Source organism: Hippocampus bargibanti, linkage group LG04 (assembly GCF_051943395.1).
Source record: "Hippocampus bargibanti isolate YZ-2025 linkage group LG04, ASM5194339v1, whole genome shotgun sequence".
NCBI classification, from domain to species: domain Eukaryota; kingdom Metazoa; phylum Chordata; class Actinopteri; order Syngnathiformes; family Syngnathidae; genus Hippocampus; species Hippocampus bargibanti.
Window position 1 is genome coordinate 2,243,213 of NC_142737.1, and position 27,983 is coordinate 2,271,195.

General features: G+C 40.8%; 2 protein-coding genes and 1 long non-coding RNA gene across 5 annotated transcripts; 1 reads left to right on the forward strand and 2 right to left on the reverse strand.

Annotated features, from left to right (window-relative positions):
* Positions 1 to 586: 586 nt before the first annotated feature.
* tal2 (T-cell acute lymphocytic leukemia 2) lies at positions 587 to 7,669 on the reverse strand. 2 transcript variants are annotated; one of them, XM_088993516.1, is made up of 2 exons: positions 7,584 to 7,669; positions 587 to 2,140 (listed from the first exon to the last, which is right to left on the reverse strand). In XM_088993516.1, exon 2 carries the CDS (start codon positions 2,109 to 2,111, stop codon positions 1,755 to 1,757), a length of 357 nt encoding a protein of 118 aa, XP_088849642.1. In that variant the 5' UTR covers positions 2,112 to 2,140; positions 7,584 to 7,669; the 3' UTR covers positions 587 to 1,754. The 2 variants fall into 2 exon arrangements, with proteins under 2 accessions (XP_088849642.1, XP_088849641.1); XM_088993515.1 differs by lacking the exon at positions 7,584 to 7,669 and adding an exon at positions 3,182 to 3,380.
* On the forward strand, positions 7,213 to 9,244 carry LOC148898694 (uncharacterized). Of its 2 annotated transcripts, none has more exons than XR_016114622.1 (3): positions 7,213 to 7,341; positions 8,885 to 8,993; positions 9,106 to 9,244. It is a non-coding gene; the product is annotated as an uncharacterized LOC148898694 (long non-coding RNA). The 2 variants fall into 2 exon arrangements; XR_016114623.1 differs by lacking the exon at positions 7,213 to 7,341 and adding an exon at positions 7,954 to 8,375.
* Positions 7,583 to 27,910, reverse strand: shoc1 (shortage in chiasmata 1). Its single transcript, XM_088993507.1, has 27 exons — positions 27,866 to 27,910; positions 27,655 to 27,784; positions 27,487 to 27,565; positions 26,168 to 26,319; positions 25,398 to 25,557; positions 24,342 to 24,432; positions 24,134 to 24,275; positions 23,979 to 24,062; positions 22,741 to 22,870; positions 21,687 to 21,781; positions 21,402 to 21,611; positions 20,863 to 21,177; positions 19,809 to 19,997; positions 18,356 to 18,541; positions 18,197 to 18,289; positions 17,139 to 17,302; positions 16,670 to 16,742; positions 15,569 to 15,632; positions 14,299 to 14,474; positions 14,109 to 14,214; positions 12,799 to 12,910; positions 12,607 to 12,728; positions 11,571 to 11,658; positions 10,492 to 10,623; positions 10,273 to 10,422; positions 8,829 to 9,390; positions 7,583 to 7,705 (listed from the first exon to the last, which is right to left on the reverse strand). The coding sequence occupies exons 1-27, from the start codon at positions 27,908 to 27,910 to the stop codon at positions 7,620 to 7,622; spliced, it is 3,936 nt and encodes a 1,311-aa protein (XP_088849633.1). The 3' UTR covers positions 7,583 to 7,619.
* Between the last annotated feature and the right edge of the window lie 73 nt (positions 27,911 to 27,983).

Genomic DNA, 27,983 nt, shown 5'->3' on the forward strand with positions numbered 1-27,983 from the left:
TTATAATAATAATAATACATTTGATTTATAAGCGCCTTTCAAAACTCTCAAGGTCACTTTACAGTCACAGGATACGTTTTTCTGTGGGTGAGCCACGGCAGCCACACTCAACCCGGAAGTACATCAAGTAGACAAAAAGCTAGCTAGCTAATAGATAGCTAATAATAATACATTTCATTTACAAGCGCCTTTCAAACTGTCATTGTCACTTTACACTTTACAGTCACATGATAAGTAATAGATAGCTGTCTAAATAGCTAGCTAATAACCAATAGCTAGCTAGCTAGATAGCTAGCCAGCCACCAATAGATAGTTAGTAGATAGCAAATAGATAGCTAGGTACGTAGCTTGATAGCTAGCGGGACTGTCATAATTTATGATGTAACAGGAACCCTAATTGTTTTTATGATTTATGATGTAACAGGAACCCTAATTGTTTTACTCAAGTTTACTCAAATGTTTAATTGCGCTAACCAGCCAATTCTGCCGACCACACACTGCCCACTTTCATACAAAATAAAAACGCAATTATGCTAAATGCTAATGCCAGCTAACGCTAGCAGTGGGAATCACAGAGCAAAAAGGCTTCATTGACAAAGAGTTTATTCAATAAATAATTCAAATAAATATTTTTCACAACCAATTCAAAGAAAAACAAATCCAAACAGAGGTATCAGATGCTAATTATGCTATTTAGCATCACGGTAAACAAGCAAAAAAAAAAAAGCATCAATCTTTGGCGAGATATGTTGCAAACTGTACAAAAATGAGTCCTCGTATCTTCGAGAAACAAAAAACAACAGTGCAATTTTGTCAGTCGAGGTTGGAACAAAAGACAATGTGGAAAAAGTGCTTTTTTTGAGGCGCTCGCCGAGATAAAGTGATACCTCGGTTTACGAACCCCTTGGCTTACGAACCTTTCGGGTTACGAACGTTAAATTGACAAAAATTTTAGCTTTGCATACGAACTTTTTTCGTACACGGATGTGCCTCAATGTCTTGTTCGCGAACGAGCCCGTTCTAACAACAAAATGGCAGCCGACTGTTTTTGTCCTCTATTCCCCGCCCCCAGTCTTCGGTTCAAGCCACGTGATTGGTCAAGAGTGTAGACTGCAGGGTTAAAATATCCCATCAATCAGGCTCTACAAATAACCCGCACAAGCCATCTGTACACTTGATGCAAAAAGCTGTCAACCCAGCTAAACAGAACACAATTGATGAGGAACTAGATAAAATTATCGTAGAGAAAACACCTACAAGGAATCATTCCTCAAGATAGTGAAAGAAGGCTACATTCCTCATCAAGTGTTTAATGCTGATGAAAGCGGCCACTCCATTCCATCAAGCCATCAACGACCATCACAAAGGTAAATAAAACCACTTTATTATACCATACAGTTTATTTCTTTAATTATAATACCATAGCACGTTTATTATACATAAAATAAGGTATATTTTGTGTCGATTTAAGGATTATTTAGTAGAAAATTATGTTTTATGGGGACCTGGGAACGGATTATTCTCATTTTAATGGTTTCCTATGGGAAATTAATTTTTGGGATACACACTTTTCACCTTACACACTATCTGGGAACCAATTAAGTTCGTAAGCCAAGGTATCACTGTAAATCTCTTTTTGAAACACAAAAACATCTATGCACAATACAAACACAATGTGCACTTCTCACATAGGTCGAAGGTCAAACCCGAAAAAAAAAAGGGTCCGAAAGTCTATTTCCGGGCCGCGGTCCTTCCTACCAGGCCTCTGAGCTACCGCAACTGGACCCGGGTGAGAAGTTCACCTCGGTATCACAAACCAGCGTCCAAGGACGCAAAGGCGAGCATAGCTGCTCCATGTTGCCGCGTAGTAGCGTGAGTAAAGCGGCGGGACTGTGCCGGTTGCCGCCGTCGCCGCCTTCGCCGCCGCTTTGGCTCTCCAGCAGGCGCACCAAGAAGTCGATGTAGCGCATGGCTAGTCGTAGGATCTCGTTCTTGCTTAGCTTCTTCTCGGGCGGGTGCGTTGGGATGAGTTTGCGTAGCTCGGAGAAGGCGCTGTTGACGTTGTGTTGGCGCCAACGCTCGCGCGTGTTGGTGAACACCTTCCTGGTCATGACGGAATAAGTGGAGAAAATTCTGGTTCCTAGGCGGAAAAGCCAAAACAATTTTTGTTAGCTTCATGCTACAATTTGTAGATAAATAGGTGATTTAAAACAGAATTGTATTTATTTACAGCTTCGACTGTTGCAGCCAGCTAACTAGATAGCTAATAGCTAGCCAGCCAGCCAGGTAGCCATAATTATATATTTTTTCGCATATCCTCATAACTGGCTATCTATTAACTATTTATTTGCTATCCACTAGCTAGCTAGCTAACTTTCTATCTCTGAGTTATTCCAGGTTGAGTGAACGCTGGTGCATGTGGCTGCCGCTGCTCACCCACAGAAAAACTGATCATTTGACTGTACAGTGACTGAGTTTTGAAAGGTGCTGAGAAATGAAATGTATTATTATTATTATTATTATTATAAGGTAGCTATTAGCTATCCACTAGATGGTTAGCTAGCTAACTTTCTATCTTTGAGTTATAACGATAATAACAATGATAACGACAATAACAACAATAACGATAATAATAATAATAATGACGATAATGACAATAACGATAACAATAATGATAATAACGATGACAATGATAATAACAATAATGACAATAATGATAATAATGATAATAACGATAATAACAATGATAACGACAATAACAACAATAATGATAATAACTATAATAATGATGATAATAATAATAATGACAACAAGAATAATAATAACAATGATAATAACGATAATAATGATGATAACGACTAATGATAATAATAATAATGATGATAATAATCATAATCATAATAAGAATAATACATTTCATTTCTAAGTGCCTTTCAAAGCCACAGTGACAGGAAGCTAGCTAGCTAATAGCTAGTTAATATCTAAGTAGGTGTGTCATGAACCGCTTGTCTATAAATTGGCTAAAAAAAAAAACATTTGTCTCCAAACACGACTTTGTCATAAATCATCAATTCTCATATCATTTCCCATATTATTAAAGCCATTAATTTTTTAATCATCCCCCTCATGCTTATTAATATATTAATATCAAAATGTTCTTCAAGCCCAAAATGATCCTTACCTTGTCGTCAACGTTGTCATGAGCAGAGAAGAGAGCGCAGCAAAGGGTACTGCCGCATGATCGCTGGTGACGTTTTATAGTGGACGTGGTCATTGTGCGAGCAAAAGTGGGCGTATGCGGGGGTTAGGGTGGGGTGGGTGGTGGGGGTCATCAACGCCCTCCCTTAGCGCCCCCATCACAACGCCCATCTATTATGACCACAATGAGGCGTCTTCCTCATCGTCCTCACTTAGCGCTGTGTGAACGCTCGCAAGCGCTCATTCTCACTCTCACCTCCTCTCCTCCCTCGATAATTGATTGTTTGCTGACAATTATTAGCATTTAATAGAAATGGAGTCCCATGACTCCGATAAAAAAAAAAAAAAAAAAACGGGTTGACATTATACTAACTACTCCTGTCTTGGTATTTTGGATAAATAGATGAATAGACAGACAGAGAGCTATATAGCTAGCTCGATAGATAGCTCGATACATAGCTATATAGATAGATAGCTCAGTAGCTATCTAGCTATATAGATAGATAGCTCGGTAGCTATCTAGCTGGATAGCTCGGTAGCTATATAGATGGATAGCTCGGTAGCAAGATAGCTCGGTAGCTATATAGATGGATAGCTCGATAATAGCTATCTAGCTGGATAGCTCGGTAGCTATCTAGCTGGATAGCTCGGTAGCTATATAGATGGATAGCTCGGTAGCAAGATAGCTCGGTAGCTATATAGATGGATAGCTCGGTAGCAAGATAGCTCGGTAGCTATATAGATGGATAGCTCGATAATAGCTATCTAGCTGGATAGCTCGGTAGCTATCTAGCTGGATAGCTCGGTAGCTATATAGATGGATAGCTCGGTAGCAAGATAGCTCGGTAGCTATATAGTTGGATAGCTCGGTAGCTATATAGATGGATAGCTCGATAATAGCTATCTAGCTGGATAGCTCGGTAGCTATCTAGCTGGATAGCTCGGTAGCTATATAGATGGATAGCTCGGTAGCAAGATAGCTCGATAGCTATATAGATGGATAGCTCGGTAGCAAGATAGCTCGGTAGCTATATAGATGGATAGCTCGATAATAGCTATCTAGCTGGATAGCTCGGTAGCTATATAGATGGATAGCTCGGTAGCAAGATAGCTCGGTAGCTATACAGATGGATAGCTCGATAATAGCTATCTAGCTGGATAGCTCGGTAGCTATATAGATGGATAGCTCGGTAGCTATATAGATGGATAGCTCGGTAGCAAGATAGCTCGGTAGCTATATAGATGGATAGCTCGATAATAGCTATCTAGCTGGATAGCTCGGTAGCTATCTAGCTGGATAGCTCGGTAGCTATATAGATGGATAGCTCGGTAGCAAGATTGCTCGGTAGCTATATAGATGGATAGCTCGGTAGCAAGATAGCTCGGTAGCTATATAGATGGATAGCTCGATAATAGCTATCTAGCTGGATAGCTAGCTAGCTAGCTAGCTTGCTCGATAGCTACATAGATAGCTCGATAGATGGCTACCGCTGCTTACCCGCACAAAAAAAAGAAAGTTCTTATCCCGTGACTGTAAAATATCCTTGGGAGTTTTGAAAGGTGCTTATAAATGAAATGTATTATTATTATTATTATTGTTGTTGTTGTCTAATGATGATCATTTTATGTCACTTCCGGGCTGAGTGAACGCTGGCGTGTGTGGCTGCCGCTGCTCACCCGCACAAAAAAAATCCAGTGACTGTAAAGTGACCTTGAGAGTTTTGAAAGGCGCTTAGAAATGAAATGTATTATTATTATTATTATTATTATTATTATAAAATCCTATTCTTATAGACTTCCCTGCAAACTGAGACGTCTTTCTCTTTTCTCCTACCGCAGCGAACACGTCGGACAACCCAACATGGCCGCCGCCCACATTTCAATCTGACCTGATTGGCCCACAAAAAAGGTAAAAGTAGCATATCCAGATTGACAGGTGAACAATGTGCGTTTTGTGTACCGCTGTGGTAATCTTGTCCAGGCCTGCCACATAAATTTAGTCGGCAAACACCAAAAAAAAAAACAAAACCCTGATTTAACCAATCTTTTTTTTTTTTTTTTTTTTTACACCCTTCAAGTGTTGTTTGAAAGACGCAGCATAGCATTAGCATAATCCGATTTAGCGGCCTGGGATTAGCCCCCCCCCCCCCACCCCTTCGGGTCCCGCTTTTTTGGAATCAAGCATTCATGGGCGCCGCCCTCATGGCCAAGAGGACGCACCTGCAGGCCCCTTTATTAATCGTTCGCTAACACGGGTAAATATTGGAGTTTTCTTTTTGAGTACAAACTCAATTGACAAGCAGTAGTTTCATAGAAAAGATTAGTGGGGGGGGGATTAGGAAAAACATTCATCCATTCATTTGTTCATTACTTAATTCATTTATCAATTTATCTACAGTGATACCTATGTTTACAAACTTAATTGGTTTCCAGACAGAGTGTGTAAGGTCAAAAGTGTGTATCCCAAAAATTACTTTCCCATAAGAAACCATTAAAATGAGAATAATCCGTTCCCAGGTCCCCATAAAACATAATTTTCTACTAAATAAGCCTTAAAACTACACAACATATATCGTATTTTATGTGTAATAAATGTGCTATGGTATTGTAATTAAATAAATAAACTGTACTCTATAATAAAATCGTTTTATGTCACTACCTTTGTGATGGTCGTTGATGTAGTTGCCTCTTGATGATATCTGAGTCAAGTTGCCGTGCTTTCTCAGCGATAATACCCTCACTCACACTGTCCCCTGCTAGCTGCTTTTCCTTAATCCAAATCAACAGAAGTTTTTCAACATCTTCTATTGCCTGAGACCGTTGCTTAGACAAAATAGAAACACCCTTAGCCATACATAGCAATGGTCGACTTAGCATACTGGTACTGGGACGCTAAGTCACACAAACGCACTCTTCTGTGTTTTTCGATGATCTTCTTCTGCTCGACCATAGTTTTGTTTTGTGTCCTCTTCAGCTTTAACACTAACCTGTGGTGGGGTCTTTTTCGGTCCCATAATAGCAAAAGTACTCCACTCGATAAGAAACCAAGTCTGCACTCAAAGCAAGGGTGTGACAAAAACGAGTTTCTAAGCCTTAAAACTACACAAAATATACCTTATTTTATGTATAATAAATGTGCTATGGTATTATAATTAATGAAATAAACTGTAATGTATCATAAAGTCATTTTATTTATCTTTGTGATGGTCATTGATGGCTTGATGGAATGGACATAATTGATGAGGAACAAGTAAAATGATCGCAGAGAAAGCACCTACAAGGGATCATTGGGAGGGAGAAGAAGGCGACATCAAGCCATCAACGACCATCACAAAGGTCAATAAAATGAATTTATTATACAGTACATTTTATTTCTTTAATTATAATAGCAACACACATTTATTATACATAAAATAAGGTATTTGTGTAGTTTTAAGGCTTAGAAAATTAGAAAGTAGAAAATTGTTTTTTTATGGGGACCTGGGAACGGATTATTGTCATTATAATGGTTTCCTACGGGAAATTATTTTTTGGGATACACACTTTTCACCTTACACACTCCGTCTTGTAATCAATTAAGTTCGTAAGCCAAGGTATATTATGATTATTATTTGCAAAGGACTCCCTGCGCTTCACTTTTCCCACATTGCACCACCTCCACAGCCGTATAAATCAATTTTGTTCTCTCTTTCCCTCCAACCTAATCCATCACCTGGATTGGGTTGATGGCTCAGATTGATTGATACCGCCGGACATTTTTACTGCGACTGCGATCGGCGATAACAAGGTGACCTTTACACAGGCGGCCATTTTCCCACCCGACAATCAGCGAGCCATTACTGTTCACTGTTTACCCACCAAGCCTTTAAACGCAGCTCTTCGGACACGCCCCCTTTTACCGCCTTTGCCCCCCCCCCTTCCTTGCGCCATTAAATAACATTGTCTCTTTTTTTTAGGGGGGGCGGAGGGTGTCACAAGCTCATTACTTGGTTATTGATGCTAGCCAGTCAGTGTGGGATGAGCCTGTCCGGACGCTCCCAGTCCAAGTCCCCAGGGGTGGTCTTTGTCTGGAGGACTTGGACGAATGGGGGGGGCGATTGAGGGGGGGTCATTCCTCAGGGAGCTGCGTGACTGTGCTGGCTGGTAAAGATAAGCGCTCTCTCTCCACATGCTTAGACGACGATAAGGGGATTGCTGCGCTCCGCACTTGAATGTGCTTTTTTTTTTTTTTGGGACACACTCAGCGTTTAATTGTTTATATTGAGAAACATCGCACCCAAAAAAAAAAAAAAAACATTATATAAATACACCACCATGTTTAAATGCCAGCTGTGTTGTCGTAAAAATACACTGGAGCGAACAAATCAATTGGGAATGGGAATTACCTTGCGCTGAACTGCGAACGAAGGGAATGGCTTCGTTTAGAAAAGTTTAAGTCTGGTCTGTCCGTCTGTCCGTCCGGGCACTCTTTCGTAGCTTAGCCTTCTTTTCTTCTGAGGAATAGGCGCTGCAAAAAAAAAAAAAAAAAAAATGTCATTCAAGCTACATAAGAGTCTATCCAACGTCTCCCTACCACTCTATTGTCTGTACTTTTTACTGTATTTTCCGGTGTGTAAGGCGCACCCCCAATGTATTTTCAAACTTTTTCCATATACAGTGATACCTCGGTTTACGAACCCCTTGGCTTACGAACTTTTCGGTTTATGAAAAATTTATGAAAAATTTACCTTGGCATACAAACTATTTTTCGGGATACACACGGAGCTACCACAATGAGCGATGTGTCGTTCGTGAACAAGCCCATTCTCCTAACAAGAAAATGGCAGCCGGCTTGTTTTGGTCCTCTATTCCCCGCCCCCCCCAGTCGTCGGTTAAAGCCACGTGATTGGTCAAGAACGCAGCAGTGAGGATGCATAGAAAACAGTGAAATTTGGACTTGTTTCAAATTTGATAGTTCAAAGGCAAAGTGTAGACTGCAAGATTAAAATTCACAGCTATCAACCCAGCTAAACAGAACACAATTGATGAGGAACAAGGTAAAATTATCGCAGAGAAAGCGCCTCCGAGGGATTATTCGTCAAGATGGTGGAAGAAGAAGGCTACGTTCCTCATCAAGTGTTTAATGCTGATGAAACCGGTCACTCCATTCCATCAAGCCATCAACGACCATCACAAAGGTAAATAAAACCACTTTATTATACGGTACAGTTTATTTCTTTCATTATAATACCATAGCACATGTGTTATACATAGAATAAGGTATATTTTGTGTACTTTTAAGGCTTAGAAAATTATGTTTTATGGGGAACAGATTATTCTCATTTTAATTGTTTCCTATGGGAAATTAATTTTTGGGATACACACTTTTCACCTTACACACTCTGTCTGGGAACCAATTAAATTCGTAAGCCAAGGTATCACTGTACTTCATATATAGGCCGCACCTGCGTATAAGGTGCAAGGTCATCATTTGAAGAAAAACAAAGCTTTTGGGTGCGCCTTATACACTGGAAAATACGATATTTCACATATAAGCCGCACCCGCGTATAAGCCGCAGGGTCACCTTTCGGAGTAAATCAATGCTTACGGGTGCACCTTATACACCGGAAAATACGGTACTGTAGCTCACCGATTCTTGTCAAGCACGCCTCCTGATCACTTCTCTTCCTTTCTTGTCCCATACAGCATCTTGTTCCATAGTTAGTCGACAAAGTCCCTCTCCCACGAGAACCTTTCCCAGTCGGACCTCCTCTCCGCAACGGGGTCTTCGATGGAGGGCTGAAATGCCCGCCGAGTAAGGCGTCCAAAGACCTCGAACTTTGTTGACCGCTCCTCATTTCTACCACTTCGGCTCGACCGTAGCCACCAATTAAAACTTCTTCTTGGCTGGTTTCGTCCTTCCACAGATCAGGTCCAGACCGGGGGCTGAAATCCGGGCTTTCGGCGGGCCACTTTGGGTCGTGGGTGAAATGAGCCGGCTCCTCCTGAGAGGAGAAACTGAGCTCTGTGTCATAAGGGGCCAACAGGAAACTGGGGTTGACGCTGGGAAAGGCCACCGGATCGGGAATGGCCTCCTCGGGTTGAGGAGGAAGTGGAGAAGAAGAAGGAGGAGGAGGAGGAAGTGGATCGGGATGGACTGGACCTGACTGGGCTGGCTTAGCTTCATACAGGGAGGTGGTGTTGCTAAACAGCTGACATCAGGAAAATAATATGAGGTAACATCTGAGTTACGACCAGGTTCCGAACGCTCGTAAGTCTATTAACTATCTATCTGGCTAGCTAGCTATCTATTAGATATCTATTAGCGAGATAGTTGGTTGGCTACCTATTAGCTATCTAGCTGGATGGCTGGCTCTCTGTTAGCTATCTATCCAGCTCACTAGCTATTAGCTACCTCGCTAATTGGCTGGCTGTCTACTGGCTATCTATTAGCTAGCTATCTATTAGCTATCAAATAGCGGGCTAGCTAGCTTTCGATCTATTTGAGTTATTCCGGGTTGAGTGAACGCTGGCGCGTGTGACTGTCGCTGCTCACCCACAGAAAAACTGATCCAGTGACTGTAAAGTAAGTTTTGAAAGGCGCATCCAAATGAAATATATTATTATTATTATTGAAAATACGATGTCAATCTGTTGTTTTTAATAATAATTTTTATTATCTAACTAGGTAGCTAGCTCTATCTAACTAACTAGCTAGCTAGCTAGCGAGCTATCTATATAGCTGGCAATATAGATATATCCGAAGGAAAAAAAAAATCAGTGTACAATACTACAGGAGACAGTATCTGCACTGTATAACTACTGTATCGAGTGTAGTCACTCCGTAGATTGCTGTGCGAGTGTGTGACATGCTGGCTGGCCAAAATTGTAGTATGCATTTCCGCCTGCTTGCGCGTTGCGGTACTAGGCGTAGGATTACCTTTTTTTCCTTCCCTGTGTCACATTATTGGTTATTTTGTTTTATTTATTTATTTATTCCAAGATGATGGCGCAAGAGTGGCTGCCTTTACAGCAGCTCCTGTATTTTGTTTTTCTACTTCTTCCTTCCCTTCCTTATTGTCCCGCAGGCATACCTTCAGAACCTTGTGCGGAACCTCTGGCAACATCTCCGCCAGCTGCGTCAGCGAGGCGCCGAGTAGCCATGGCAACGAGGGCACCCTCCTGAGCATGAGTTGAGCCACCAGGGGGTTGATGCAAGGGAAGTGCGACAGCCAGAGTTCCTCCTGACCAACGTTGGGGGCGGAGGGATGTAAACGTGCGACAAATACAACAGAGGTCACGTCGGAGCTCACCTGCGAGGACGTGACGGACAGCCAGTCTCGCTCCAGGTAATCGACGGGATCGCGACTGTTGGACATCAAGCTGAGAAAGCAGATCCGGTTGATCCAGCGGGCCACTTCTGACACTTCCATTGCAATCAGCACCTGTTGCATAAACAGTGATACCTCGGTTTACGAACCCCTTGGCTTACAAACTTTTCGGTTTAAGAACGTTAAATTTATGACAATTTTACCTTGGCATACGAACTATTGTTCGCGATACACGCGGAGCATCACAAAGAGTGATGTGTCGTTGGTGAACAAGCGCGTTCTCTTAACAAGAAAATGGCAGCCGACCTTTTTATCCTCTATTTCCCGCCCACAGTCTTCTGTTAAAGCCACGTGATTGGTCAAGAACGCAGAAGTGATGGGTAGGGGGGTTAAACATTAGAGACGACAGAGAGAGTGAGAAAATGGATAGAAAACAGTGAAATTTGGACTCGTTTCAACTTTGATCGTTCAAAGGCAGAATGGAGACTGCAAGGTTAAAATATCCCATCAATCAGGCTCCACAAATAACCCGCACAAGCCATCTGTACACTTGATGCAAAAAGCTATCAACCCAGCTAAACAGAACACAATTGATGAGGAACTAGGTAAAATTATGGCAGAGAAAGCGCCTCCGAGGTGAGATGGTGGTGAAAGAAGAAGGCTACGTTCCTCATCAAGTGTTTAATGCTGATGAAAACGGCCACTCCAGTCCATCAAGCCATCAACGACCATCACAAAGGTCAATAAAACCACTTTATTATACAGTACAATTTATTTCTTTAATTATACTACCATAGCACATTTATTATACGTAAAAAGGTATATTATGTGTAGTTTTAAGGCTAAGAAAATTAGAAAGTAGAAAATTATGTTTTATGGGGACCTGGGTACGGATTATTCCCATTTTAATGGTTTCCTATAGGAAATTATTTTTTGGGAGACACACTTTTCGCCTTACACACTCTGTCAGGGAACCAATTAAGTTCGTAAGCCAAGGTATCACTGTAATATTAAAAAATAGTCATGATATCCAAACAAAACGGCTGCCGTTGGGTCATTACCTTGACGTCCAGGTCCTCCAGCTTCATCCCGAAAAGCACCAGAGATGAGTAGACCATCACCAAGTTGCTGAAGGCTTCGCTGGAGAACCTGTGCATCAATGGAATCATCGTTGAAGATCAGAACATCTTCTGATCAGCGAGCGTTTGAAGGATTAACGTGCTGCATTGTTTCTTGCGCCTTTTCTATGTTTACTGGGTAAGTCCTCATTTTTATTTATTATTTTAATTGTGGTTTTATTTATGTGCTTGTTTTGTGATTGTAAAGCGTCCTTGAGAGCTTACAAAGGCGCTTACAAATAAAATGTATTATTGTTATTATTATTAAACAAACAAAATGGAGGAGATTGTGCTGAGTGGTTGCATTTTCTCAGAAACATGAATATGCCAGCACTGTTTTTGATTTGGAATGTCAGTGCCATTTGACTGTCATGGCTGGACAGCTACTGGCCGATTGTGCTTTTTCGCACCTGTAATTGGCAGCATTTTCACCCCCCCGTTTTCTTCATCAGAAAGGTCTTTGTGGAACTGTCGCGGCATGGAATTGAAGCGGATTTACGCGGGATAGGAGATGTGAGACGATCTCTTTTTGTCAATGGATGTTACAGATTTGTGTTTGCTTTCAATATTTAGCTTGTAGCAGATGTGCATATTTCACCATGACGTCCCTGATCCACTGGTGAAAAGGACGCTTTGATCCTCTCTTTTTTTTTCAGCTAGAACTCCTTCAGATGAGGGTGCAGAAAGTGCTTTGGATTGAATGAATGTCTGTGTCTTTTGTGTTGTCACATTATTGTTTTTTTTTTTTTACTTCAAGACGGTGCCGCGAGAGAGGGACTGCATTTACAGCAGCTCCTATATTTTGTTTTTCTACTTCTTCCTTTTCCTTTCCTCTTACTTTCATCACTTTTCTGCTGTGAAATGGAAATGTGTCCACTGCCAGACTAATAAAGGCTAATCCAATCCAATGCAATATTTATAGTAAACATTAACAGGCTCGCCGTGGCTATCCCATAATATATCAAGATATGTAACTGACCCTCCCCCTTTGCCGTCCGGGTCGTGCAATATGATCCAGCAGTAGTGATACTGCAGCGACAGAGCGGTGAGCCTCATGGCAATGGCCTCATAGGCTCGCTCCTCACGCAGCTCGTCCTGCTCCTGCGCACACAGGAAGTGGGCGGGGTCACAATCATATTCAAATTGTCAATTGGTGGCGTGTTTGATCGACCTGAACAACGATGGCGGTGCTCTCGTCCACCGTGATGACAGAGTAGTGATTAGTCCTGCCCAACATCTGCAGGGACGGGCAGTGGCTCCTCTCCAGTAGCATTATGTTGAATCTGCAAATCCAGCAAAAATAAATAATAATAATAATTAAGTAGTGCTGTGATTTTTTTTTTTTTTTTTGGTAGGACAAAAATTTTAAATTAAACCCCTCAATCCAGACAGTGATATATTATTTGTCCCCTGTAAAGAGCAAAAAAAAAAAAAATGACTGCAACTTGTGTATTCGCACGTCTGTTATACTGCCCCAAGTGGCCATATCATGCATACATACAGGAGGCTGAAACTGGATTGCTGTTAACAGTTATACCTCGGTTTACGAACCCCTTGGCTTACGAACTTTTCAGTTTACGAACGTTAAATTTATGGAACTGTAACCTTGGCATACGAACTATTTTTCGGGATACACACGGAGCGCCACAATGAGTGATGTGTCGTTCGTGAACAAGCCCGTTCTCCTAACAAGGAAATTGGAAGGGACTTGTTTTTTTGTCCTCTATTCCCCGCCCCCAGTTTTCGGTTAAAGCCGCACGTGATTGGTCAAGAACGCAGCTGTTAAACATTAAAGAGACAGGCACACGGCAGAGAGAGAGTGAGAAAATGGATAGAAAACAGTGAAATTTGGACTCGTTTCAACTTTGATAGTTCAAAAGCAGAGTGTAGTCGACTGCAAGGTTAAAATATCAGATCAATCAGGCTCCCCAAATAACCCGCACAAGCCATCTGCGCACTTGATGCAAAAAGCTATCAACCCAGCTAAACAGAACACACTTGATGAGGAACAAGGTAAAATTATGGCAGAGAAAGCGCCTCCGAGGTGAGATGGTGGTGAAAGATGAAGGCTGCGTTCCTCATCAAGTGTTTAATGCTGATGAAAACGGCCACTCCAGTCCATCAAGCCATCAACGGCCATCACAAAGGTAATTGAAACGACTTTATTATACACCAAATACCATAGCACATTTATTATACATCAAATAAAGTATATTTTGTGTAGTTTTAAGGCTTAGAAAATTTGAACGTCGAAAATTACGTTTTATGGGGACCTAGGAACGGATTATTCTCATTTTAATGGTTTCCTATGGGAAATTAATTTTTGGGATACACACTTTTTTCCTAACACACTCTGTCTGAGAACCAATTAAGTTCGTAAACCAGGGTATCACTGTATTTCCGTTTGAGCCTTCTTTTCAAGGCGGAGGTGGACAAATTCTACTTTTATGTGCACGTGTCTGTACTATCAAGAACACTTACGTGGACTCCAGCATCTGCAGCAGCAAAGGGCAGTTGAGGAGCGACTCGGTTGCTAACAACACGTATGTCACTTTGTCCTCCAGGCTCTTTTCACGCTCTTGCTCATCTGCGGCAGAATTAAAAAAAAAAAAAAAAAGCAAATGATCATCCAGATGACTGACAGAGGACCGAGCGAGTTACACACGCTGACCTTGACCAGGGAGGACGGTATCAAAGTTGACGTGCTGCACTTTCCTCTCTTTGCAGACGGTCGCCCACGGCGACGGACCGGGATGGTTGTACTCCACGACCAGAGTGAAAATGTCCCATGGGAAGTCTGAACCCAAATGCTGCTCGTACACCAGAACGCATCTGCTGTCCAAAATTCTGGATGGAACAGGTAAAGGACTTATTTAACTCATTCACTGCCATCCATAAATTTATTTGGGAATTGAAAAGCATGACGCCATTTCTTGCAAAGGGGGGGTGTCGATAAAGCGCTGGTCAGAACTCTGGCAATTTTTGTCCCCCTTCCACGAGGGGGTAGCATTTGCCTTTTGTCCATGTTAGCGCTTTGTTACAGCTTCAGCTATTTTTAAAGCACTATATAAATCAACATGTATTGTATTGTATTTTGTACAGCTGCCCTCATTTCAAGCCCAGATAACTCCAGACCCATATGACTTAGGAATTAACACATTTTTTCTAATGAAATAAGAGTCCAAGGTTTATTACGCGTTTATTACGAATTTAATTTTTATCCTGCGACTGTAAAGGGTCCTTGAGAGTTTTGAAAGGTGCTTAGAAATTAAATGTATTATTATTATTATTATTATTATTATTAATATCATTATTATTAATATAAATATTATTCATACTCTTTGTATTTTTGTATTGTATTGTATTGTCTTTGTATTTTTTTGTATTTTTTGTATTCTTACTTTGTATTTTTGTATTGTCTTTGTATTTTGTACTTTGTATTATTATTATTACTGTATTATATTATTATTATTTTATATTAAGCTCTATTATGGTGTTATTGTTCTGGTGTTTATTGTTCTTTTAATTGTAAATAATGTCAATAATAATACATTGCATTTATAAGCACCGTTCAAAACTCGCAAGGTCACTTTACAGTCACAGGATAAGTTGTTGTCTGTGGGTGAGCAGCGGCAGCCACACGCACCAGCGTTCACTCAACCTGGAAGTAACTCGAATAGATAGCTGATAGCTTGTGAATAGATAGCTAATAGCTTGCAAATGGATATCTAATAGTTAGAGAATAGATAGCTAATAGCTAGCGAATAGATAGCTAATAGTTTGTGAATAGATAGCTAATAGCTAGCGAATAGATAGTTAATAGCTTGCGAATAGATAGCTAATAGCTAGTGACTAGATAGCTAAAGTGTCCTTGGGTGCTTTGAAAGGCGCTTGTAAATTAAATGTATGATTATGATTATTTGTGTTCTTGATAACCCTACCTGCTAATGACACTGGCGCCGCTTAGTTTGCTCTTGTCGTTATCGGGGCGAACTGTACTGACAGCTGCAGAGACGTGAAAAGTACAGGAATGTGACTCGTTATTTCATGCTTCCATTGAACATTTGGCAGAAATCCCAATTAAGGGTGAAATACCACCACCCAGTGGCCAAAGTTGTCCATTACAGTCCAACCCTTGATAAAATTACCTGATGTTTTCAAGTACTGTACAGTGATACCTCAGTTTACAAACTTAATTGGTTCCCAGAAAGTGCGTGTTAGCAGAAATGTTTGTCTGCCAAAAATTACTTTCCCATAAGAAACTATTAAAAATGAGAATAATTCGTTCCCAGGTCCCCATAAAACATCATTTTCTACTAAATAAGCCTGAAAACTACACAAAATATACATTATTTTACGTATAATAAACGTGATATTGTATTGTAATTCAAAAAATAAACTGTACTGTATAATAAAGTTGTTTTATTGACCTTTGTGATGGTCATTGATGTAGTTGCCTCTTGATGATATCCAAGTGAAGTTGCCGTGCTTTCTCGGCGATAATACCCTCACTCACACTGTCCCCTGCTAGCTGCTTTTCGTTAATGCAAATCAACAGAAGATTTTCAACCTCTTTGGTAGCCTGAGACCGTTGCTTAGGCTAGACAGAAACACCCTTAGCCACACGTAGCAATGGTCGACTTAGCGTACTGGTACTGGGACAGCTAAATCACACTAACGCACACCTCATTGGTGTTTTTTTGATGAACATCTTCTGCTCGACCGTCATTGTCTTTTGTGTCCTCTTTGGCTTAACACTAGCCAGTATTGGGGTCTTTTTCGGTCCCATAATCGCAAAAGTATGCCACTCGATAACAAACCACGTCTGCACTCAAAGAAAGGGGGGTTACACAAACTGCCACCGTGGCGCTTCGTGTGGTTTGTTTGGTTCGTTTGCCAAAAACTAGTTTGTAAGCCAAGATTAGATTCTCGCGAATTTAATGTTCGTAATGCGAAATGTTCGTAAGCTAAAGCGTTCGTAAGATGAGGTAGCACAGTATTTCTCTCAACAGAAAATATTGAGGATGTGAATGAAAACTTACCAGTTAATTGTTTCAAGCGTTGCACGATTTTAGCCATCCCGTTGTCGCAATCAAGCGACATGACGACAAGAATCTGCGCCAAACAAAGTCATCAATCGTTCTGTTATGGTTAAACAAGCAACATCCGACTTACGACCGAGTTCCGTTCCAACTAAACGGTCGTAAGTCAAAATGGTCGTAAGTCGAAATCCATTCAAAATGTTGAATAGAGACTCAGAGGCTAAATGACTTGCAAACTCCCCCGCTCTGGTGCCATCACACGGTCGATTGCTGTGCGAGTGAGATGCTGGCTGGCTGGCCAAAATTGTTGTACGCGTTGCCCGCCTGCTAGCACGTTGCGGTGCCAGGCGTAGAATTAAAATGTTAAAAATAGGGTCTGGAGGTCATAGTCGTAAGTACGGGTGGTCGTAAGTCGAGCCGGTCGTAAGTCTATACTGTAATCAGACCCGCCCCCGTTTGAAATACTGACTTTGTCATTGTGCCGCGGCCGTGCCTCCACCAGCTTTTGCAGTTCCAGCAGTTTCACGTCGGACTCGTCGTTCTTGCGTCCGAGGTGTGAAACGATGTGAAGCCTCCTCAGCAGCTGAATGACGTCCGTGTCCGTACATGTTTCTGCTGTCTTGCTGAGGTACTCTAAAGCAGAAAGCATTTGTAGGTCCATAATTCCAATACCAATTACTTATAACTACACGTGCGTAAAGCTAGATTTCCATTATAAAGTTGTTTTTTTTCCCCATAGAAAAAAACTCATTCACTACCAGACGTGCAAAAATGTGTCCATTCCAGTGCCAGGGTTTTTGTCATTGTCCCTCGAATTCCGGGAGCCACAGAATATTGAGTTTTAAGACTACATAAACATTCAATGGAGCGTAAGAAACGTTCGACTATCTCTTTTCATTCAAGAAAAAAAGTTAATTCCTAAATTGTATGGGTTTGGAGTTATCTGAGCTTGAAATGAGGGCGGATGTACAAAATGCAGTAGCAGCTCCTGTATTTAGTTTTTCTACTTCTTTCTTTCCTTTCCTCTTCCTTTCATAACTTTGCTGTTGTGTTATTTCCGGGTAGAGTGAACGCTGGCGCAAATTGCTGCCACTGCTCACCCCAAAAGAAAAAAAAATTCTTATCCCGTGACTGTAAAGTGTCCTTGGGAGTTTTGAAAGGCGTTTAGAAATTAAATGTATAATTATTATTATACAGTAAAGTCTCGTTATATCGATATTCAAGGGAGTCCGAAAAAATATCGATATAACCGGGACTATCGATATATCCGACCCTGTTTGCATGTAATTTTCTCCGTGCGTGCATAGAAATAGTAGCGATATAACCGGGACTATCCATATATCCGATATCGATATAACGAGACTTTACTGTAATTATTATTCTTATTGATTAAAAAAAAACAGCAATTGACTGAAAAGTATTTTGGCGTCTTGCAGATCCTGGATTAAGACACCCCCCGCCCACTCTTAATATTTAAAATGTTAGCAATGGTTGGTGAAACAATCCCACAGCAACGTTATTACGAACCCAAAGCGGCGTCCAGGTGACACTTGAACAGCAGCTCCTTGGCCGTTACTAGCATGTGGATCACAAGCACCCGGTGGAACAGCTGCTCGTCATCTGCACGCAACATCAACATCAACGCTTCGCAAGTACGTTCGTGATCCTTCCAACCGTTAATCCTACCTCCTCTCTCTACTTCTGTCCTTCTACGTAGCGCCATCTCTCTCTGTTTGAGCACGTAGCGCGTTTGGTCCGAGGTCAGGCGCTCAAAGTCGCTCCAGGTGGGGAGCTGAAGGCCCAATTCTTTGGCGGAGGACAGACAAGGTCGAGCCAAGGACAGCAGCTCGCGGTAGGCCTGACGTTGACTCTCTGGGTGGAACAGTAAAACGCGTCATTTGTTGTTGTTTTTTGAGTGTGTAAATATGGTATTTGTAAAAAAAAAAAAAGAACAAATTAACTCATTCAATGCCAGACAATGTGCAAAAAAATGTGTACGCTCCAGTGCCAGGGTTTTTGTCATGTCACTGAAATTGCACAGAATATTTGTATTTTTGTATTTGTAGTCTGAGGAGTACATAAACATTCAACGCAGTGCAAGAAACTTTCTAATTTCATCAGAAAAATAAGAGTTAATTCCTAAGTCATATAGGTCTGGAGTTATCTGAACTTGAAATGGGGACGGCTGTACATAAGACAAATGCTGCCCACTCGTGTAAAGGAAAAAAAAAAATTGTCAGAGGTCTGACCAGCGCTTTATCAGCAACCAAGCATGAAAAAACAAAACCCAAACGTCATATTTTCAATTCCCAAATAAATTTGTGAATGGCAGTGAATGAGTTAATTGATCGATTAATTAATTGTAGCACATTTTCACGAACCTAGCAAGAAAAAGTACGTAATAAAGTAAAGTAAAGAACTTTTTTTGTTTGATTTTTTTTTGTTCATATTATTTTTTTGCTTGTCCTCTCCGAAACATCACATAGAGTGATACCTCAGCTCACAAACTTAATTGGTTCCCAGAAAGTGTGTGCAAGGCGTGTGTCTTCCAAACATTAATTAATTATTATTATTGTTATTATTAAAACTACACAAAATATACCTTATTTTATGTATAATAAATGTGCTATTGTGTTGTAATTAAAGAAATAACTGTACAGTATAATAAAGTTGTTTTTATTTACCTTTGTGATGGTCGTTGATGTAGTTGCCTACCTACAAGGGACCATTCCTCAAGATGGCGAAAGAAGGCTACGTTCCTCATCAAATGTTTAATGCTGATGAAACCGGCCGCTCCATTCCATCAAGCCATCGACCATCACAAAGGTAAATAAACACTTTATTATACAGTACAGTTTATTTCTTTCATTATAATACCATAGCACATTTACTATACATAAAATAAGGTATATTTTGTGTAGTTTTAAGGCTTAGAAAATTAAAACGTAGAAAATTATGTTTTATGGGGACCTGGGAACGGATTATTCTCATTTTAATGGTTTCCTATGGCAAATTAATTTTTGGGATACACACTTTTCGCCTTACACACTCTGTCTGGGAACCAATTAAGTTCGTAAGCCAAGGTATCACTGTACTTTGAACTTGATCTTGATCCGGACGCGTCGTCTCCGTCACCTACCAGTCGCTTGCACGTGAACCACTCTGCTGTTGGGCGCATCCCGGTCAAGAGTGCTGATCTGTCCTCTCGTGGCGTGTCCAGCGACTGTCATGGCAACCGCGGTGTTGGTCTTCCTGTCTGATTTACGTGTCTGCTGTGGAGTCGACTGCATCTCAGAGCAGCTTTCTTTTTCTTGTTTCTCCTCTGCTGCTGATCAACAAACAAGATAGCAAACTTGAACATTTCTCGACTTTAAAAAGTGTGTTTTGATAAATGAAAAGGTTTGAATAATTCTTCATAATAATAATAAATTTCATTTAGAAGCGCCTTTCAAAACTCTCAAGGTCACTTCACAGTCACAGGATAAGTTTTCTGTGGGTGAGCAGCGGCAGCCACACGCGCCAGCGTTCACTCAACCCGCATAGAAAGCTAGGCTAACCAGCTAGTAGATAGCTAATAGACAGCCAACAGATAGCTATGTAGCTAATAGCTAGCTAGCTAGATAGTGAGCCAATACTCTGAATGTCCCTATTAACTACACAGATAGAATGCTAGCTAGTAGATAGCTAATAGATAGCCAACAGATAGCTAGCTCGATAGCTAATAATAATGATAATAATAATGATATTAATAATAATAATACATTTCATTTCTAAGCGCCTTTCAAAACTTTCAAGGTCACTTTATAGTCACAGGATCAGTTATTCTGTGGGTGAGCAGTGGCAGCCACACGCGCCAGCTTTCACTCAACCTGGAAGTAACTCAAATAGACAGAAAGCTAGCTAGCTAAGAGTTAGCTAATAATTACTCAACTTAGAGGTAACTCAGATAGAAAGCTAGCTAGCTAGCTAAGAGTTAGCTAATAATCACTTAACCTAGAAGTAACTCAAATACATAGAAAGCTTGCTAGCTAAGAGTTAGCTAATAATCACTCAACCTAGAAGTAACTCAAATAGATAGAAAGCTAGCTAGCTAACAGTTAGCTAATAATTATAGCTAGCCACTTAGCCACATTTAGCTTGTAGCAAACGTGCACTTTTCCACCATGACGTCCCTTAATGTCTCCCAGTGGCACCTGCAGTAGAGGTGCATGCCTGGTGTGACCGCAGCATCATGAAGGTGGTCAGCGGGTCAACGTGCTGCACTGGACGACGTCCGGTTGCCGTGAGGACGACTTCCCGGTCGTCCATTTTCTGGTTTCGGAGGTTGACGTCCATTTTATGAGGTGAAGGTACAGGTGATACTTGGACAGAGCGTGTTGAAGGTTTAACTTCCATTGTGTCGATAGGGGGAGTTTTGGGGGAGACTTCAGTAGAACTTGTGTGTTTTTGGACCAAGACAGCGTCAGTTTTACACTCTTCCAGGGGAGGTGAAACACCGTGGACGTGGTCTAAAGTGTCAACAAGAGACATTTTAGTTCGCAAGGGATTATGCACCAGGACCCTAATCCTTGCGCGACATGTCTGACATTAAAAGAAAACATGGAAAGGTCTCAAGAACCCAAAACTGAAAACTGTCCAGGAAGTCCACCATTTGGCCTTAAAGCAGCCATTTTGTTCCATGGCATAGGAGAGCTGCTCCTCCACACGGTGATGTGATTGAGCTGACACTCACCTTCAGGTTCTGGTAGCACTTTTTTGAAGTCTTCCGTCACGTCGTCCTCACCATGTGAAGGAACTTCAGTGCTCAGGCTCTCCGGAGATTCTCGCATGTGACCAAATAACTCTCCGATTTCACTTTCGACAATGAAACTCTTCAAGGCGGTTAACTTCGAGGCTTCGCTCAGAGGCTGGAAGTCAACGGCCGTTTCTTCAACTTCAGGTTCTGTCAGAACGATACAAATGAATCGTTTTCATCTCTTGTAGATTACATGGCACAACAGGAAGATCTTGACTGTACCCGCAAACAGCAAGCGCAGTATGTCGTTCAAGTACTTTTCGGCTTTCCAGAGTCCCGCTTCCATCTGCTTCTGAGCTCCTGGTGACTCTAAATAGCTGGAATGTCTTCAAAATGAAATCAAAATCAGGAAAAAACACAGTATACAGCGATACCTTGGCTTACGAACTTAATTGGTTCCCAGACATAGTGTGTAAGGCAAAAAGTGTGTATCCCAAAAAAACATTTCCCATAGGAAACCATTAAAATGAGAATAATCCGTTCCCAGGTCCCCATAAAACATAATTTTCTAGTTTCTAATTTTCTAAGCCTTAGAACTACACAAAATATATACCTTATTTTATGTATACACATATGCTATGGTATTATAATTAAAGAAATAAACTGTACTGTATAATAAAGTCGTTTTATTTACCTTTGTGATGGTCGTTGACGGCTTGATGGAATGGATAGCTTTTTGCATAAAGTGTCTCAAGGAGCATTGGGTTGTACATCTTGCAGGTTGTGATATTGCAACAGCAACAGATGCAAGCAGACACACTAGAAACTTCATTAATAGCTGGTTCCCTTGCTTCTCTTTTCGTTTCAAATTGAACTGATGGCTAGTGTGGATTATTTGTGGAGCCTGATTGATGGGAACTTTAACCTTGCAGTCTACACTCTGCCTTTGAACTATCAAAGTTGAAACAAGTCCCAATTTCGCTGTTTTCAATCCATTCTGTCACTCTCTCTCTGTCGTCTGCCTGTCTCTTTAATGTTTAAACCATCTCCCCTCACTGCTGCATTCTTGACCAATCACGTGGCTTTAACCGATTACTGGGGGCGGGGAATAGAGGACAAAAACAGTCGGCTGCCATTTTCTTGTTAGGAGAACAGGCTCGTTCACGAACGACACTTCACTCATTGTGGCAGCTCCGTGTGTATCCCGAAAAATAGTTCGTATGCCAAGGTAAAGTGTTCATAAATTTAAAAGTCGTAAACCGAAAAGTTCGTAAGCCAAGGGGTTGGTAAACCGAGGTATCGCTGTAATAGATATATACAGACATGTGTAACTCACATGTCCATCAGAGACAATTCTTCCATCTCACAGTCACTCCTGCTCAGACGGGTATGGTGGTGATGGGTAGCAAAACTAGGTGGGGTCAGAGTCACCTCCAGCTCCATTGCAGTCGGAAGCGGAACCCATTCTACACAAGTCATAGTACCGGTTCTTGGTCACTTTATGCACCGAAGACAGTACTCAAAACAATCAGTCATAGCTGACAAGTTATAGTACCAGTCCAAAGTCTGGTAGTAAATGTCCCACTCTTGGGACTGGTACTACCAGAGTCGGTTATGGGACCAGTAGTGGTTCCATAACCAATTAAAGTACTTAGTCCAGTTCCGTAACACGTTATAATACCAGACAGGATCAGGACCATTACCAGTAAGCACCCACTAAAAGAAGTCCAAGATGGCGCCCGAGGAGGCAGCCATCGGCAAGTCCTGTCACGAGACTTTTTTTGACAGCATGAATATGCCAGCACAGTTTTTGATTGGGAGGAATATAATAATAATACATTTGATTTATAAGCGCCTTTGTACAGCTATGGGGCGATTGTACTTTTTTTTTTTGCCTATGCATATGTGGAACTGTTGCGGCTTGGAATTGAAGAGGATTTACGTTGGACAGGAGATGTGAGACAATCGATTTTCGTTCATGGATGCTATAGCTTTGTGTTTGCTTTTAACATGTAGCTTGTAGCAGACGTGCACATTACACCGTGACGTCCCTGATCCACTGGTGAAAAGGACGCGTTGATCCTCTCCTTTTTTATCTAGAACTGCTTCTAGATAACAAGGAGGGTGCAGAAAGTGCTTAAGATTGAATGACTGTCTGTGTCTCTGTGTTGTCATATTATTTGTTATGTTTTTTGTTGTTGTTTTGACTTCAAGATGGTACCACGAGAGTGGCTGCCTTTACAGCAGCTCCTGTATTTTGTTTTTCTACTTCTTCCTTTCCTTCCTTGTGTCACATTATTGGTTATTTTGTTAGATTTTTTTTTCAAGATGGCGCCGCGAGAGTGGCTGCCTTTACAGCAGCTCCTGTATTTTGTTTTTCTACTTCTTCTTTTCCTCTCCCTTTCATCAATTTATTGCTGTGAAATGTACATTTCTCCGGTGTGTATTAAAGGCTAATTTACAGACTCACAGTACCAGAACCAAACACAGTTGTAGTACCAGGACCAGAATGTGTTTTTGTCTGCACACCAGTTCCACAGTTGTGCCAGAACCTCATTTTTGTTATGTTACAACCTGGAGGAGTGTCCTTCATCAGGTCTTCTTTGCCAGTCGATTGCACCGAAGAAAAACGGGAAATTTCCAGTGATGCCGACTCGCCTGAAAGACAAAATAATGACATTTTGTAATCATTTTGTATTTTTTATTAATCACAACATCCCGTTTGTTACCTTGACAGAGCGGCCCAAGGTCATGGAGTTGCTCATTCTGCTCTTCTACAATAACAGACAAACCACGGCAAACGTTGGAAAAGCTTCTGGGAAAGTCGACGGTCAATATGCACTCGTCCAGGAGCTCAGGTAACAGCAAAGCCTAGCAGGAGAAGAACAAGTACTGGTAAGTCAAGAAAACTAAAAAGTGCAACGTGACTAAAATGACCTCATTCTGTGATAGTGACTCCTTTGTAAACATCTCAGTGGTATGTTCCATGTGGAGTTCATCACAGGACTTTTCATAGGGTGCACAGTGCCTGAAAGTTTTACATTGGCAATTAAAAAGAGCACTTTTGATGTATTTTGATGTATAATACTGTCAAGTAATGAATTAATAACACTCTTAAAGGACAACCGACGCCTCCGGACACGTTGTGTCCATAATTTGCAAAATCATTTCAAATGACTTCTACTGAGCGTATTTTACAAAGATTCCACAGCATATAGCTATATGTTACCTTTTAAGACTCGCGTTGAATATTCAGGAAGTCTTGTTTTTGAGTTGGTGACAATTCCTGACGTGATGTCACGTCAGGAATGCCCCTGACCGAGAAAGCGACACACAATGCATTTTGGGTACTTTGGTCTGAAAACTTAGTGTTGATGGCGAAATTTGAAGGATAACTACATAAATAACGCGATGGTGAATCGTTGTGTGTTGGACCAAGACTACTATTTGATACTAGTTGACACAAATTCCCAGCAGACAAATCAGCCCATTTCCAACTGAGCTTGGGCGCCATCTTGTGCATTTTCTGGGACGCTACATTGGAGTCCAGACGGCTCGAATTGATACAGAAGGACTTCTTTAATCGATTGCAAAAATGTATGCTTTCCTCTTCAGAAGTATTTGAATCAAATTCATAACTGAATGAGTAACAAGAAAGCATCTTCTCCGAATCTGAAGCCATTGTTTTGATTCTAGAGCAAGGCAAGACGTCCTGGTGTGATGTCACGAACAAGGGGGCGGGACCTTCTGAAACTCGGCATCTCTGAGGTCATTTTGAAGTAGTTTTGGGACACTTTAAGTCATTTTTATTTGTCTTTTCCATTTGAATAAAAATATCATCCTGCGTGTTTTGGGCGTTTTAGATGCTATTAAACGAAACAAAAAAATGGTGTCGGTTGTCCTTTAATGCTCCTCTAAGTTGAGTCAGTTCTTTTTTTTTTTCTACTTTTACCTAAATCTTTTTCTCTTTTTTTTTGGACAATTTTCTACTACCTGAATATTGTTTCCTCTGTGACGGAGTCTCCGCTCAAATTTATTAGCGGGTCGGCCACCAACACGGTCTTCAGACGGGATACTTTTCTCTTCAGGGTAGGCAAATGTTTAAAACCGGGCAGGAAATTGGCGGCCAAGATGTCTTCTGGTAGGAGTAGGTCTGCCAAAATCCAACAGTGACTCAAATACAGAGGTACTTTGACTTGTGACTTTTATTTGTGAGCTTTAATTGTTGTGAACTAAAAATGACATGAATCTAATAAGACACAGACATTTATTTATTTATTTTTTAACCCGATAACAACTGTACTATATGAAGGTAAAAAGTAAATAACATATACAGTAAAGTCTCGTTATATCGATATTCAAGGGAGTCCGAAAAAATAGCGATATAACCGGGACTATCGATATATCCGACCCTGTTTGCATGTAATTTTCTCCGTGCGTGCATTGAAATAGTATCGATATAACCGGGACTATCGATATATCCGATATCGATATAACGAGACTTTACTGTAGTAATAATAATAATAATAATAATACATTTTATTTAAAAGCACTTTTGACGGCTGAAGAAACCTTCTCATCGATGGACCACTCCTGTACGACACAGACATACTCAAAGACACTTTCCAAAAGCTAAAAACAAAATAAAATACACCTGAAATAACTATACCTTTATAAAATGTATATTTTACATGGTGAATTCATCAGTTGAAATGCTCTTAAATAAATATATTGGACTATTCTTATGCACATACTGTATTCACCTTTTTCTTTAGTTCCAAGATCCAGCTGCGCGATGAACTTCCGGAATGATTCCTCAAATGGTGGATGCTTAGACTCCTCACCCTGGTTGAGAAGCTCCACTGAGGCTGCTCTGTTTTCTACCTTGCCTTTGATATACCCCAGCTCTTCAAATCTGAAGTAAAACAAACCACTCATCCTAAAAAAAGCTACAAACACGTGGTTGGATTTTTAGCAAAACCTCAAAATCTGATATGTTAATAGACCACAAAAACAAACTTCATATATTTTTTCCTCACATACAATATCAGAATCAGAAAGCCTTTAATAGTCACACAATGGGGATACAATACATAATGATTTATATAGCGCTTTAACAACAGGTGAAGCTGTAACAAAGCGCTTAGCAACTACAGTGATACCTTGGCTTACGAACTTAATTGGTTCCCAGACAGAGTGTGTAAGGCGAAAAGTGTGTATCCCAAAAATTAATTTCCCATATGAAATCATTAAAATGAGAATAATCCGTTCCCAGGTCTCCATAAAACATAATTTTCGACTTTCTAATTTTCTAACCCTTAAAACTACAAAGAATATACCTTATTTTGTGTTTAATAAATGTGCTATGGTATTATAATTAAAGAAATAAACAGTGCTGTATAATAAAGTGGTTTTATTGACCTTTGTGACGGTCGTTGATGGCTTGGTGGAATGGAGTGGCCGCTTTCATCAGCATTAAACACTTGATGAGGAACGTAACCTTCTTCTTTCACCATCTTGAGGAATGATCCCTTGTAGGTGATTTCTCTGCGAAAATTGTATCTAGTTCCTCATCAATTGTGTTCTGTTTAGCTGAGTTGATAGCTTTTTGCATCAAGTGTACAGATGGCTTATGCGGGTTGTTGTGGAGCCTGATTGATGGGATATTTTAACCTTGCAGTCTACACTGCCTTTGAACTATCAAAGTTGAAACTCCCTCCCTGTTATCTGCCTGTCTCTTTAATGTTTAAACCACCTCCACTCACCGCTGCGTTCTTGACCAATCACGTGGCTTTAACCAAAGACTGGGGGCGGGGAATAGAGGAGAAAAACAGACAGCTGCCATTTTGTTGTTAGAAGAACGGGCTCATTCGCGAACAACACATCACTCATTGAGGCAGCTTCGTGTATGAAAAAAGTTTGTATGCCAAGCTAAAGTTCGGATGCCAAGGTAAAATGTTCATAAATTCAACGTTCGTAAACCAAAAAGTTCATAAACCAAGGGGTTCGTAAATCAAGGTATCACTGTATCATATTTATTTCTGGCTTAGGTTCAACATGGTGTTAAAAAACACTGATTTACTTTTCTGGAAAGTTGTGTTCTGTTACTTCAAGGTCATCCAGGACGGAAGTGCAGGGCGTACACGATGAAATCATCTTCCCTAAACAAGTAAATCATCACAATTACATAAAAAAATCATATTCCATCCTCCAATTTAATTGATTAGCAAAACCGCTGACATAAGTGTACCTCTGATCCAAGGTTTCCTATAGGTGACCTCCGCCAGGGTGCCACTGTGAGGGTAATGGTCATCCTTGTAAGGTATGTAAGGTGTGGGTAGCGACAACAAGTCCATCATCACCGTTAGATGGTTTTTGTTCTAGGGGTAGGATTTAAAGACATTTGTTTTTTCAGTTCTTTTTTTCTGTGATTGTTCATTTTGTTTTAGCCTTGAACCCACCTCGAATTCGTAATCCACAGCTAGAAAGCCGGCACAAGGGAACATGGTTGTATGATACGCCTGTAAATATAACCAAATTCACCGAAAATGTTGTTTCAAAATTTTCTTTTTTCTCTTA